The sequence below is a fragment of the Protopterus annectens genome, chromosome 4.part1 (genome assembly GCF_019279795.1).
Source record: "Protopterus annectens isolate FY-2018-M chromosome 4.part1, PAN1.0, whole genome shotgun sequence".
NCBI classification, from domain to species: Eukaryota; Metazoa; Chordata; order Ceratodontiformes; family Protopteridae; genus Protopterus; species Protopterus annectens.
Genome location: NC_056734.1, coordinates 850,463,353 through 850,479,076, shown reverse-complemented (window position 1 = coordinate 850,479,076; position 15,724 = coordinate 850,463,353). Strand labels below are relative to the sequence as shown.

Below are 15,724 nucleotides of genomic sequence, written 5' to 3'. Positions count from 1 at the left end.
GTTGCTATCAGAAAGCGGTTGGTGGAAATCGCCCATTCCCACACTCTCATGGCTTCTCGACACAGGGGATAAGATCTGGTCCCTCCTTGTTTGTTTATATACCAGACTACTGACATGTTGTCCATCTGGATTGCAATAGTTCCCAGGGGGGAGAAGGTCGTGGAGAGCTTGCAACGCCAAAAGCACCACCCTCATCTCTAGGACATTGATATGCAATGCGGTCTCTAGGGAAGTCCACGTGCCTTGAACGGATCTGCCTGAACAATGCCCCCCCACCCGAGGCGAGAAGCGTCCATGGTCAACGTGGCTTCGACCGGGGGGATCACAAAGGGCCTCCCTTCTCTGAGTTCCTGTGCATGTAACCACCACAGAAGGGAGTCCCTGCACACCCTGCTCAGGGGTATTGGCGTGCTTAACGGGTGGATCGACAGGGACCATTGGACTTGAAGGGTCCATTGTAATATGCGCATTCGCAGGCGGGCATGAAGAGAGAGACCGATCGCTGCTGACATAGACCCCAGTGCCCTCAGGACTAACTCCGCCGGAGGAGCAGGGCTCCGAAGAAGGGCTAACACCTGATACGACAAGCTGTTCAGCCTGACTGACATTAGAACAACTCGGGAGATTCGTGTATCTAACCTGGCCCCTATGAATTCTAGGGCTTGAGTGGGGCACAGGCAGGATTTCTGCTCGTTCACCGAGATGCCTAGGTTGTGGGCCAGAGACAGAGCATAATCTCTCGCCACACAGAGCTGATGTCTGTTGGTCGCGGTGAGGAGCCAGTCGTCTAGGTAGGGGAAGACCTGAATGCCCTGGAGTCTCAGGTGGGTTGCAACCACTGCCATGACCTTGGTGAACACTCTGGGGGCTGAGGTGAGGCCGAATGGAAGAACCCTGAATTGATAATGACTGGCTCCGAGCCGGAAGCGGAGAAACCTCCTGGATCGTCTGTCCATTAAGATGTGGTAATACGCATCCTTGAGGTCCAACGAACACATCCAGTCGTTCTCCCGCAGAAGGGGGAGAATTGATTGGAGAGTGACCATCCGGAACTTTTCCTTGGGTATGAACAGGTTCAGAGCGGAAAGGACTAAGATGGGTCTGAGGTCCCCCGTTTTCTTTGGCACCAAAAAGAACCTGGAGTAATAACCCAATCCGGACTGATCTGGGGGGACGGGCTGGATGGCTCTTTTTCTTAGCAGCTTTGCAATCTCCAAAGCCGCTGCCTCCCTCTGATCGGGTGGGACATCGGGGAGACGTCTGGATTTGGGGGGAAGGTTTATGAATGGAATGGAGTAACCCCTGGATATGATCCGGAGCACCCATCGATCTGTTGTAAGGGACTCCCAGTTTGACAGGTGCTCCGACAACCGCCCCCCGACTGCCTCCAGAGAGGGACAGTCGGGCAAGCCCTCAGGGCTGTTGCGCGGGTCTGTCCGAGAAAGGTTCTCTAGACCCGAAATTACGCGGCCCCCCTCTGCCTCTGGGCCGGCGTCCACCTTGTCCTCCTCTGCCTCTAGAGGACGAGTGGTCCGCAGCAGGATGGGATTGCTGAAACTTACGGAACCACAGCTTCTTTTGTCCCCTCTGATTCCTGGAGAAGGATCTTTGGGGATTAGAGAAGCGGACTCCGACTGCAGACAGCGTTTTCCCGTCCTTTTCGCTTTGGACCAGTGTGTCGCGAACAGTTTTGCCAAACAAGGCAGAACCGTCAAAAGGGGCGTTCGCGGAGGACGCCTTGAAGGGATCCGTGAAGTTGCAAAGACGGAGCCAGGAGAGACGTTGCAAGACGACCCTGGCTCCGCTAGCTCTAGCGGCTCCCTCCGTTGCATGGGAGAGAAGCCGCATAGATGCATTAGAGATGGATTTTAGAGTGGCCATTCGAGTCTCAAAAACCTTCTTGTCTGGGACCGACATGGACTCCGGGGGGGCTGCAGCGTATTCCTTAATCAAGTCTCGCTGTAGCCTAATGGTATGTGCCATATAGTTCAGCACCCTTATGGAAAAGGTCGCTGAAGCAAACATCCGCTTCCCAATCCGGTCAAGCGCTCGAGATTCCTTATCCGCCGGGTGAACTGAAGAACTCTTTTGCGCGAGTTCTTTCTTGGTGGCCGCCTCCACCAACAAAGCATCAACGGGGGTTCCTTTGGCCCAAGACAGTCTATCTGTGGGTGGGCTGAGGACTTTATCGGGGCGCCTAGGGATTGGCTCCATGGTGTCGGGCTCCTTCCACGCCCTGGTGGTAATTAAGTCCACCAGGGGGTCAGCCGGAGGGGACACCCAGGAGGTAGATGGGCCTGCCTCAAAGGCCTCCAGGAACACGGACTCATCAAGGGAGGGCTTTTGGGCTGACCACCCCCCTCTGATACGCAACATTTCCATGATGTCTCCAAAGGAGACATCTTCAGGGGGTGACCTTGGGGAACCCTCCGTATCATCTAAGTCTGTGTCTGTGGTAACGGACTCGGGGGAGTCCAGGTGCCTCCTTTTGCACCGATGTTTCCGAGGGACCTCCTCGGTGGGGCTGTCCGAAGAGGGCTCGTCCACGGGTTGTTGTTCCTCCGCGGGAACTAGCTGGAGGGCTTGGGCAGGCTGTCCCGATGGACGGATGATGGAAGACAGACCCTCATACAGTGGGGGTACGGGTGGATCCGAAGCCCGGGTCGGGAATCTGGAGGACATCGATAGTACCCTCTCCACTACCTCAAAAGCCGAAGGAGAGCCACTCTCGCCAGCCTCTGAGAGCAATCTCCTCGGATCCGAGGAAGGGATCGGGGTCGGAGCCAATGCAGTCGGCGCCGAGGCAGAGGTGTGCTCCGACGCCAACAGCGCCGAAGACACAGCAACTCCCTCGGATCCGACGCTCAGCCCTCGGCCCCGAGAGCTCGGGTCCAACAAGCTCGAAGGTATAGTTGTCGTCGAAGAGACCACAGCTATCGGCGCCGACAATTCCCCGGGTCCGAAAGGGCCTGGATCCGATGACTCCGAGACCCGAAAACGAGTCGGAGAAGGAGTGATCGGGGCAAATATGGGGGCCGCACTCCCCCCCAGAGGGGGGGGAGGCAAGAGCATCCCCATCTGCATTTGGGTCTGCAAGAACCGATGCATCATCCGATCCATGTCCGCTTCGGAGATGCTTCGGGTCGACCTGGACGAAGTAGTAGAGGCGGGCCGGGAGGGCCGCCTCGAAGATCTCGAGGGAGACCTATCCTCCTCCTCCAGCTCCGGCGAGAAACAGGGCGAACGGCGCCGAGAGGAGGGGGATCCGGAGACCCTCGAGGGAGACTTAAGCAGTTTCACTGGCGGAGCCGAAGGATGAGGTTCGGCCCGCCTTTTGTGGGACTTATGTCCTTCCTTATCCTTGTGCCTCTTCTCTCTAAGGGAAGAGGCACTAGTTTCCCCAGAGCTCAAACCCGAAGAGGGAGGTTGAGTCCCGGGTAGAGCTAAGGGGATAGAAGGTGCCGAAGCAGCTGGAGCCCGAACGGGAGAGGAAGAAGAAGCTAACTCCTGAGGGAGCTTTCCCGCCAGGATCAGCTTGTTCTTCCTATCCCGAAGTGCCCGGGGGTTAAAGGCCGCGCAGATCTGGCAGGCCTCTGACAAATGGGTTGCCCCCAGGCACAAAACGCACTGAGTATGGCCATCAGCTGGAGAAAGCTTGTGGCCACACTCAGTACATTTAGAAAAAACGGCCTTAGGCCCTTCAGACATTATTCACACACACACACACCCAAACACTAGGAGGGGGAGGGGAGAGAAGGTAAGCTAGTGATTAAATTAACAAAAAGGGACCAAAAACTAGCACAAGAAGTAGAAAAAGGGGCTAACACACACACAACGACAACTTGCTTGAAAAAAGTTGGTTTTAAAACCAGCAATGATCTCACCCAGCCAGGAGCTCTTCACAGGGAAGCTTCTTCAGCCGCGGCAAAAAATGATCTGAGGTAATGTGGTTGGTAGTAGGGGATTATGGGTAGGGGGGAGGAGCTAGGAGCTCGGATCTTGGAGCTTGGAAAGCTGCCGGATCAGATCCGAGGTCGGATCCGACACCCACAGGTTGCAGATCAAATGAAGTAACTACTTCAGATTTATATATTACCCTTAATGAGAATAACTGTAATCATAAAACATATAATTTGAGGGGACCCATGCATGGGATAATGCATTTAGGGACAGTCTCTCTCCATTAATAGTAGAGGGGACAGTTCTGGGGGATGTTTGATGTTTCCCATCCACAGATCCGACATGTGCTTGAATATGTTGATGTTGCAAAAGAGGTTTAAATCCCTGGACTGAGTATTTCTGATGTCATTTGATTGCTGATGTGCAATAAATCCATCAGCACTGGGTCGGAGGATGCCTTGTATGCCAGACACGTCACCTCTTAGCAGTCTGTAGTATACAGAATATAGAGATAGGCACTGGGTCGGTCCACGTAGGACATGCTGTTTAGGCCTTGTATCCTTTTAGTAAGGTACCTCTATGGGTGTTCCAGTTGTCGCATGTGCCTGGACAGATACAGGCCAAAGGGGGAATTATATGCAATGACTGACCTAATGAGAGTTGGGTAAAGGGGGACAATGACATCACTAGATCTAGACACAATCCCTTTACTTATAAGCTGTGTAATAAAGAAGGACTTTATTACAACCACATAAGTTCCCAAATCTTGAACAGCTGGGTCAACTCTTAGGGCGTATTGTTAAACTGGTAGTTCCCTGGGATAGATGACTTTTCAAAGGATACAATAATGTATTTTCTGGCATTTCGTTTAATTCTATGACTTTGACACTGGCTATTTATTTGGGACACACCTTCCTGCAGGATGGTCAAGTCATTTGGGGAATTCAATGATTGCTCCTAACTTGAAGTCATATGCAAAACGCTTTTTACTTCAGAAAAGTATATGCCAAACAGGAGCAGTCCCAGCACAGAACCCTAGGGGACTCCACTGGTAACTGGTCTCTTTTTGGAGGTAACTTTCCCTGTTTTGACTTCCTACATCCTATCTGTGAGCCAGATGGCAATCCAATGGGTGACGTAGTGGTTTATTCCCAGTTTATTTAGCTTTTCTACTACGCCTGAGTGAGGAACTGCATCAAAGCTTCTGGTCAGGGAGAGATATGGTGTGTGTTCCATTTTACCTTCATTCATTGCTTTGGTGACCTTCCAAACAAAATACCAGGTTGAGTAAGAATAACCTGCCCTTCACACATCAAAACTTAGGCATATCCACTGTTTGGAGTTTTCCTATGTCCTGACTGATAAGCTCCATGACAAGTCTTTCCATGGCTTTATAAATGAGACTGGTCAGATGGACCTGTACTTGCCTGGGTCTGTAGAAAGTCCTCCCTTATGCAGGGAAATAGTAGATGTTCTCCATATTGCTTGGTACAAAACCTGTACGGAGGATGATACTGAACAGTGTTGTTAGAGGTGTGTCTAAATAATGCTTCATGCTATTAAATGCATCCAAAGAGAATGATTTGAAGGGACATTTTACTGCTACACAGGTAGGTTCAGTTATAACACAAGCAGAAGGTTAGAATTCAAAATGGAAAAGGATGATGATGAAGCTGGGGAGTTCAAGAAATAAAGACAGAGTGGGCTTTTGGATATAGATCCTTAAGGAGAATAACAACCATACAGAACATTACATTCGTAAATTGGCAGTAAGTATTCTAAGAACTAAGCCAACACTATAATGGAGAAAGAAGATTTTGCCAATAGGGATGTTTGCAAGGTGGGGGTACAGAACACAGGCAAGAAGGGGCTGGAATTTACTGGAGAAAACTGGCAAAGGAACTGCGGTATTGGGAGCAAATAATTAGAGAGGGAAGAGTAATACAGTGGGATGGGGCCAAAGAAGTATATAGACTGCAGGCTAGAGACTGATATCTATCCTTTGAAGGGAAGGTAATGTACAGGCAAAGAGAAAGGGATAGTGGAATCTTAAATGAAAGACCATTCTCTGGTAAAGTTTATAGTTGAATCTGGACCAGAAGCTGCTGTCAAACAATAGATAAGTAGTAGGACATACAAAATACTGCATAACAACTGTAAGAATCAATCAGAGGAGATTAGGAAAGATTAAAGAGAGAAACTGGAAAAGCAACTTATAAGAAAACAATGGCAGGACATATGTACGGCTCCAAAGTATGTAACCAAGTCCAGAATGCTTAGGATCTTTATTTGGAAAGTGTTTTTAGGTATTGTATACCTCAAGAAGACTTCAAAGAATTTTTCTCTCAGGCAAATAGCAAATGTTGGAGCTGTGAAGGGGAAGAAGGGGGTAATTGGGAACATACCTTTTGGGAGTATAATCAATTGGCAGATTTTAAAAATTCAATGCACATGACACTGTCAAAATATTGGACGAGCAAATGGATTTAACTAAGGAAATGATTCTTTTGAGCTGGGACAGATGATTTGAATTGCCTAGACATTAGTAAAGCCTTACTAACTTTAATTATTTTAGCTGCCAAAAAACGCAATCACTAGAAAATGGAAATCAAAGTCTAAATCAACTAGGGATCTTTATAAAAGGGAAGGTGCAAATTACATAGAAATTAATGTTAATTGTGGGAACAATACATGCAGATAATATTTCAGAAGGAGAAGTTAGGTTTAAGGGAAGGCAGGAATTCAGCAATTGTTGTAATGCTGAAGTGATAAGTTACAAGGAAAGAAAAGATATGCTACACATAATGTATGTAAATGGAAACAATGGTTTGCTTTCTCTTCTGTTAGTGCATGCTTGCCTGTGTCTTAAATGATGATTTAATAAAGGTGTTAAAAAACATAACTTGGCAAGTTCTCCTGGAACCCCAGTATGTGTAGGGGATGATCCTTACCCAGGCCAGAGATTAGTGACACTTTGAAAACAACTCTGCAAAGATAAGCAAGTAATCTAAATAAGGAAAATATATGAATACCTTGTAGTCTGCAGTAGGCTTTTACATCAGTTAGACAATTTGTGAATATAAACTTGTAACCTTGCAGTGGATAGAACAAAGGGTAATGAAGAGACCTCTGATAACGTTATTCAAACACAGAAGAAAACCTTAATAAACATCTGAAATCTAAATCTACAGGAATCTGATGATATGCATCTATTAAATCTAAGGTTATTACAAAACTCAAATGGGGAGGAGTAAGTGGTAATAAGTTGTAAAGTGCCATAGAATGGCACACAGCAACGGTTATTCCTCTCCACAAAGGAGGGGCCACAACTGACCCTGGTAACTATCGCTCCATATCTGCAGGGCTATGGAACGCATCATCATGGAACTCATTAACAAAGACATTGGTAACCTCCAAACACTTGACCCGACCCAGTTCGGCTTTAAGGGCAGATCATGCCTACTAAACCTGGTTGACTTCTTCGAGACAGTCACCAAGGTCATAGACAAGGGAAAGGTGGTTCACACAGCCTACCTTGACCTCGCCAAGGCTTTCGACACCATTCCTCACTCGGGTATTACAGAAAAACTCACCAGCCTGAACATAAACCCCTACGTCATGAGATGGGTTACCAACTGGTTTACAGAAAGAACTCACATGGTAAGAATAGCGGGCTCCTGGTCCAACTCTAAACCAGTCACAAGTGGTGTCCCACAAGGCTCGGTCCTGGGACCCCTACTGTTCGGCATATACTTCTCAGAAGTACAGGTAAACACAGGAGGACTATGGCTAACCAAATTCGCCGATGACTGCAAACTGGGAGCCATAATTGACCCTCCGGCTGACACGAACATCCTCCAAAAGGGCCTTACTGATTCAGACACCTGGTGTCAAAGTCATGGCCTCAAGCTAAATGCCAAAAAATGCATAGTCATCCCATTTGGGAAAAACAAAACACCCATGGATTACCATAAAGGTGGCAGCCCCCTTAATACAGAAGAGGTAATAAGAGATCTGGGGACCCAGGTAGATAGTAATCTCTCCTTTGACAATCATATTGCCAAAGTAGTTAGGAAATCCTTCTATGTGGCCCATCTAATTACTAAAGGGTTCGCATCTAGAAATAAAGAGGTTATAGTGCCCCTCTACTCGTCACTCATCAGACCCATCATAGAGTACCTTACAAGACACTTCTAATAGCTGGAAAGACCACAAAAGTACCTCACCAAGAGGATTACTGGCCTCAAACATATGTCCTATGAAGCCCGACTGAAAAAACTCTAGCTGTACTCAGTGGCATATCGCTTACTCAGAGATGATCTCTGTCTGACTTACAAAGCCATGTCCAACTCAGAATTGATGGACATGCTCCACCTAAAGAAATCCAAGTCACTGCGAGCCACACGCTCTAGTGAGCTAAACCTCACCACAACAATAAATAGAACATGCTGGAGGGATAGAGTCCTGTCACAGAGACTCCCCATGCTTTGGAACAAAATTTCAAACTACATTAGGCAGAGCCCCTCACTAACACTCTTCAAAAGAAACCTTGACGAGTGGATGGGTAACAGAAAATACACCCCTGGGATCACTTCATTGGCTCTGCTTGACAGAGGATCAGTTAATTAATCAATGAGGCAGCGAAAGATGACACACTCTGGCTAGGCTTATAAATGTCCTCGGGCAGCTAGACTAGTACCTACCTATGTACCTAAGTGACAACATTTTGAACTTGGGCACCATCACAAACAGGTTTAGAAAGAAAAGATCCATAATTTTTCCAAGAATCTTCTTTTTTTGACACCAGAAACTTCCCTGAATAAAACATTTTTTCTAACTGAGAAGGAGGGATAGCTTGTCTCTGTCTCCCTGGGAAAGAAAATGTTGAATGACAGGAGAGAAAAAAAGAGTTTGGTCTGGAGGGTGTAGGGGAATCTCTTGAGGAGGAAGGGAGACTCTCACTGCCATCTGTAACCTTGATGGATTACTTTCGAAGCCCGTCTGCCTGACACTATCTTTTGCCAAAGACAGAAATGGAGGTTCAGACTTTCTGGAAGGATTAAGGGACTGCTTGTGTATGTGTAAAGGGGGTGTTTTTATATAGTCATTCACACTTATTAGACTGTTCTATGCTTGGGGGGCAGGGATTACTGCTTTTCTTTTTTTTTTTTTTTTTTTTTTTTTTATAGAACCTACCTACATCTGTCTTTTAAATGTTTGATTACCAGCAACTTGCTGGGTTTATTTATTTTTCTTTTAAAGAAGGTTGTACTTTGAGAAGAACTGCTGAAAAATCTGACAGATCCCTTGCATCATCTTATCACTTTTATCAGAGTTTTTTAAGGACCTCTATAGCAGAAGGTCCAAAAACTAAGTCTCTATTCAAGAGGGAATTAAAATCAATTTTTACTTCTTCTGGAAAATTTGATAACACAGTCAAACAAACCTCCCCACAACAGTTCTAGTGGCAGTAGCTCTGGAAGTGGCATCAGAAGAAGTATATGCACATGTCAAACAATGGACAGCCACATGATACACAGAAGCAATCAAATTACACAAAGCAGAGTTCTCCTCAGAAGAGGAAACAGATTACAAAATATTCTTCATAGCAGGCAAGCATAAACCTTAACATATGAGCTAGACAGTTGAGAATCCTTGGAGTAATTAACAGCTAAAAGCATCTCACTCCAGCTCAACAGAAGTTACCAGTACTCTAAAGACTCTGCTTTTATCTGACCTATTACAACACATAATGTCTCTTAGTATTTATCTTCCCAAAAACATCACATGGCCAGAAAGACTCAAGAGGTTCCTAACTAAAAATATCATCAAATTAAAGATGCTCAGTTATCACGACAGGCTTAATCTCTATTTCCTTATACTTTGTCTGTTACAGACTTCCAATTTATGTCTACCATTCTGTGCTGTTAAAGACACAACCCTCCTTGATATTGTACAACTCCATAAAATAAATGCCCACACAGACACTAAAACTAAGGACTTAAATCTCAATAGGACTTAAATCTCAATAAGTAAATAATGAAGACATACCTGAGTGACAGATTTATTACTGAGTGTTTCCCCATCTTTGGATTAATCTTCCTCTAGGGATAAGACAGATAGGTACTCCTACTTCCTTTAATGAAAATATTGATAGCTGGATGGGCACCAATAAATTCTTCCTTGGTCTGACCTGTTTTGGTTTCTGGGAGGCAGAAGCTGCCCTATTATGGTAAGCTAATTTTGGTCCATGAAATTACTCTGCCTTGTAAACACTATGAATGTGCCTTGGAAGCAAACACCCAAGAAAGGGGTACACCTCTGTGTAGTACTAGCAACAACAAATAATGACAGAGACCTACATGGGATCAAATAAAGTTGAGTAAGTATTGCCAAAAACAAAAAAAGCAAGGAATGCTGGGATACACAGTCATCATCTCTTGATGTCACTCATCTTATTCAGAGAAGTGTATTTAGTACTGGAGACTTCAGCATTCTAATGACAAAGACTAGAAAGATAAAGTCCTGAAGAAGGTAACAAAAATGCACTAAAACTCATACAAAAAGACAAACTATGAGTTGACATACAATCTTGAAAAGGAAGAAGGGGAATACAACAGAAAAACATTAAGAAAGACCAAGATGATACCATAAAATGTTTGAGAACAGCAGCCTATAAGCTGAATATGGAAGATTTAAGTGAAAACACTGCAGACATAAATATGATGTTCACAAATATTGCAACAAAAATAGCACCCAACTATAAAACTTGACTTTAACACAATATAAAGCAGATGCTTCAGCAGGGGTGCAAGCCCCCCTGCAGCCCCGCATACTCCTTACTTAATTACACTAAGTCTACACTTGCATAACTGTACACAAGTAAGGCAACACTGTGGTGAAAAAAAATTAAAAATAAATTCCAGCATTACAGCGCACATTACGATATACTTAAACTAGACCTGCAGAATACACAACCACCTCCTCAATGCCTCACCTAAAATCCTTCAAACCTAATGTAATTTAACAAATGGGACAAAATCTAGAAGAAATTATAAGGCGGGGAGGGGCTATAAAAGCGGTTAGTAATGCAAGACCTTCAGTTCATCCAAATGGCAGGGATATTCATACACTACATTGGTCATGATGTTCTTATCCACACTAAAATTAATATTTCTGTTTTAATTACAAAAAAAAAACATGTTTATGGCATATTAACTACAGTAAGCTGGAAAAAATTGAAAATTAACTTTAGCATACCTAGAATATTTCCTCTCTAGACAATGGAATACTGTCTTTGCCCCAGGAAGCAACCCTAAAGGGTAGATCAGGCAGCCCAAATCCATATATACGTTTACAGTTTTCGTGTGGTCTGAGAGGTCTGCAACTGTCAATCGAAGACTACACTGCTGCAAAGAAGAAATACCTAGAATGGATGATGAAAAGCTATATTAAACAAAACAGAACTGAACAGTAAGGCATGAAATTTACATATCAAATGAATACAGATGTATTGAAAAAGCATCAACAGGACTCAAGTTCTTAGTGGGGTAAGGAGTGACCCTTGGAATAAACTATCACCCAACATGATTATATGCAATAATAGTCTTGTCAAGCAAGTTGACAAACATTAATATAACTTTTTACATGCCAGATGTGCAACACAATGAAGTAAGGATAACAACGAAATTGGACATCTGTTCTCTCTAAACCAATGTAAATACTTTATTAATACCAGAATTTCATTCATACATACATATTGTGCGATCCCCATGCATGAAGCGCTTATTACTTAAGTAGTGGTTGCTGTCACAAATATTTTTCAGTGGTTAACTTTTAATAATTTGCCATTGCTAAGTATGCAAATTCAAATATCACAATCAGTCCATCTCAGGACTGATTTAACATTGTTCCTTACATAAAAACCATTAAAACACACAAACTATTTACACCATAATGTGAAATCACAAATTCACTAGTGTCCATATTGTTTTATTTTCACTATATTACAATTCTTAACTGGGCCAGTAATATCACACTAAAGACAGGAGCTCTTTTACCTCTTTATTGCACCAGCTCAGCAAAACTACTGCTATGAATGTGTCTTTTGGCTTTTCCCGGTTAGGGGTCGCCACAGCGGAACTCCGGTCCGCTAATGATTGGCAGTTGATTTTTACGTGCCGAGTTGCCAGCCCTGACGCACAACCTTCAATGAAGGTATGCCCATTCACGCATGTCTCCATGCAGAAGACGCTCTAGCTGAGAATCGAACTGGACAGAGTCTTACTGTGAGGCCACAACGCAAACTACTGCTATACTGAAATTAAATTCTCTTCCAATAATGGGACTTAGCATATTATTCATGACATTTCTGTACTGAAGCAACTCCACACATTCCCAAAACATATGCTCCCAAGAACTTCTTTCTGAGCCATCACATCTACAACATATGCCTCCTGTTTGCAGAAACATTTTTTCAAGTCTTTAAGGGGTATATAAATATGTGAGCAGACTATTATTACATATACTCATAACAATGCAAAAATTCTAAATGTTCTTGATTTGTTTGCATATCTAGGATCAAGCCATATTTCCCACCATGGACATCATGCAAGGCCCTGCTCAATTTGGGAGATAAGCAGGGTGGCAAGAATTTTTAAGTTTATCTTCTTAAAGGTGTATATGGCTAGGCATCTTATGATCCCCATGGTTGCTTGCCTAGTATTCTTCCCATGTTCGTATGATCACCTGCAATATCTTTAATCAATCATTCACTCCATTCAATTTTTACCTCTGTACTACACTGTCTTTTACTGCCTTACATGCTCTACTTATTATTCTTTTCTGGTCTGCTATTTCTATTCTGGTCTCACTTATAAAGCCTGCTGTTTGTGGTTTAACAGGGGCAATGCGGCAACTGCCTCATGTACACAGACAATCCTCTCCTCCTACCACCCAACACTACAACTTGCGAGAGATGCACTTACATAGCCAAACTGGAAGTAAAGCTCTCTCTGGTCAAGATTGTGCTAGACAGTCAAGAGGAGAAGGCTAACACCTGCATTACACCTCTAGCAACTCATAGTCCTTCAAAACCCACACCATCAACACCCACACATAGTAACAATAATCCCACATATGCGGAGGCCCTTAACATTAACCTGCCCAAGCAACAAGGACCTCCGAAGCCGAAACGCAAGCAAACACCAGTCACAACCAAAGTGACACATAGCTCACAACACCAGTGTGCCACCCAACAACAGCCCCTAAGGCAAGACAATGTACCCAACACTTTAGTCATAGGTGACTCTATAGTCAGGCACACTGATGTCCCACTCACCAGGCTGAACAAGGAGAAAATTACAGTCAGCTGCCTGTCGGGTGCCAGGATCCGCAACATAACGCATGCACTCAAGTCACTCCACAACAAGTACAAATACGACTCTGTCATTGTCCATGCTGGAGTGAATGACTTGAGACGTACCTCCCTGGACTACATAAAAAGAGACATGGAAGGGCTCTTGGATCATGTGACCCAGGCAGGTATGACCGTAGCCCTGAGTAGCATCCTGCCTTCACCCAGAATGATACCACAGTATAAGGACAAAATGATTGACTTCAACAATTGGCTAAGCTTCTGGTGTCATACAAAGGGGATCCAGTATTTGTCTGCCTGGGAAGACATGATCGACAAACCACGATGCTTTGCCAGAGATGGTCTGCAACTGTCACCCCTGGGATTCAGGTTACTGGCTAAAGCTCTTGCCATCCTTATAGTGCCTTTTTTAGGCAAGGTTCAAAGGATAAAACCACCACCGTAACAGATACAAGCATGCAAAATCTGAAGGTAATGTTACTCAACGCTAGAAGTCTAAACCTCAGAATGCACACTCTCGAGGCAATCCTAAAATGGAGAACATCGATATCTGTGCAGTGGCTGAGACCTGGTTCAAGGCTCCAGAGAGCACCCCTGCAATACCAGGCTACAACTCCTACCACATTTTTCGGCCACAAAACTAAGACCGAAACACTAAAGGTGGAGCAACTAACACTAGGTAAGACTGCAATCCAAACTGTAGCTTGCTACAGATTCCCCCACCATACCCCAAGATTCTCACTACACCTTCCTAAACATACTGGAAAATATTAAGATACAACCAAACACCCTAATACTGGGTGATTTCAACTACCCTGCCATTAATTGGGAAAACTACTCAGGTACCAACTCCTTTTCCCAACGGTTCTTGGAATTTATAAATTCCAACGCCCTGGATCAACTAACCCATTGTCCCACCAGGGGCTCCAATATCCTAGACCTGGTCATTACCAACATGGGAGATAGATGCTCCGCACCACTGGTCACCCCCTCATTGGTCAGGTCTGACTATAACCAAATCACCCTTGACATCCACATCCCACCCCCACCCCCCAGTAAGGAAACCTCCTTAAAAAACTTCTCCAAAGCCAACTTCATGCTACTGAAGTCAGAAGTGACAAACTTCACAACACCCACGCAGACGGGATCTGGAGGTTCGACTGCAGAATCCTACAGTAAGGCACTGTATGAGCACATCCACTCATGCATGAATCGTGCCATCCCAAACAGAACCAAGATGATATTCTCCAAAAAAAGGAAGCCAATCTGGTGGTCCCCTGTTATAAACAAACTATACAACAGAAGGAAGAAACTGTTGCAGAAAAGAGAAAAATCCCTGGATGCAAAAAACTCTTCACCAGCCTCAGTAAGAAACTGAGATCCTTCATAAAATCCTCAAAAGCTAGTTACGAAAATAAAATTGCCAAAGATTCCAAAGACAACCAGAAGGCATTCTATAGTTATGTCAGGAATCTAAATGGCAATGCTTAGATCTGCTCTGAGCTACAACAGAATGGCATTAAATATACTGATCCCAAGGATATTGCCAATATCCTGGCAGATCAATTTAGTGCCAACTTCACCCCCCCTCTCACCCCCTAAAGGGCCCATCTCAATACCAAAAGATTGCCAAATTCCGATAATCACAGCCATACAGGTAGAAACAGCACTCTCCAAAGCTAAGAATACAGCATCCATGGGACCAGATGACATCCCAAGCTGTGTACTACATGAACTTACAAAATGAACTGGCACCCCACCTAAGTGTCCTGTTTAATCATAGCCTCACCTCAGGCTTTGTGCCCACTGAGTGGCGCACAGCTACAGTTATCCCGCTCCACAAGGGAAGACCTGCCTTGGATCCCGGGAACTACCGTCCCATCAGTCTGACAAGCCTGATCTGCAAGGGCATGGAATGCATTATCATGGAACTTATAAACAAAGACATTGGCAACCTTCAAACACTGGACCCCACCCAGTTTGGGTTTGTGAAGGGCCAATCGTGTCTCCTGAATCTGATTGACTTCTTCGAATCAGTCTCCAGAGCTGTGGACGAGGGTAAGGCGGTCCACACAGCCTATCTGGGCCTCGCCAAGGCCTTCGACACCATCCCCCACTCTGGAATCATAGATAAACTTACTAAGCTGGGCATAAATCCCTACGTCACTCGATGGGTTGCCAACTGGCTTACTGACAGAACCCAGACTGTAAATGTAGCAGACTCCGAATCCAGCTCCAGACAAGTGACAAATGGAGTACCTCAGGGTTCAGTCCTGGGACCACTCTTGTTTGGCATCTACTTCTCTGAAGTATAAGCCAACACTAAGGGACTCTGGCTAACAAAGTTTGCAGATGACTGCAAACTGGGAGCCATTATAGAATCCTCAAATGATGTGGATATTCTACAAAAGGACCTTACAGAAACAGATGCCTGGTGCCAGAGCCATG

General features: G+C 44.8%; 1 protein-coding gene across 1 annotated transcript in view; it reads right to left on the bottom strand.

The window, feature by feature from the left end:
• Positions 1-15,724, bottom strand: part of CTC1 (CST telomere replication complex component 1) — a 1,463,250-nt gene that overhangs the window by 250,672 nt on the left and 1,196,854 nt on the right. The window contains exon 21 of the mRNA XM_044070869.1: positions 11,161-11,326. Within this exon, the coding sequence (XP_043926804.1) occupies positions 11,161-11,326 (166 nt within the window). The remainder of the gene's footprint in view (positions 1-11,160; positions 11,327-15,724) is intronic.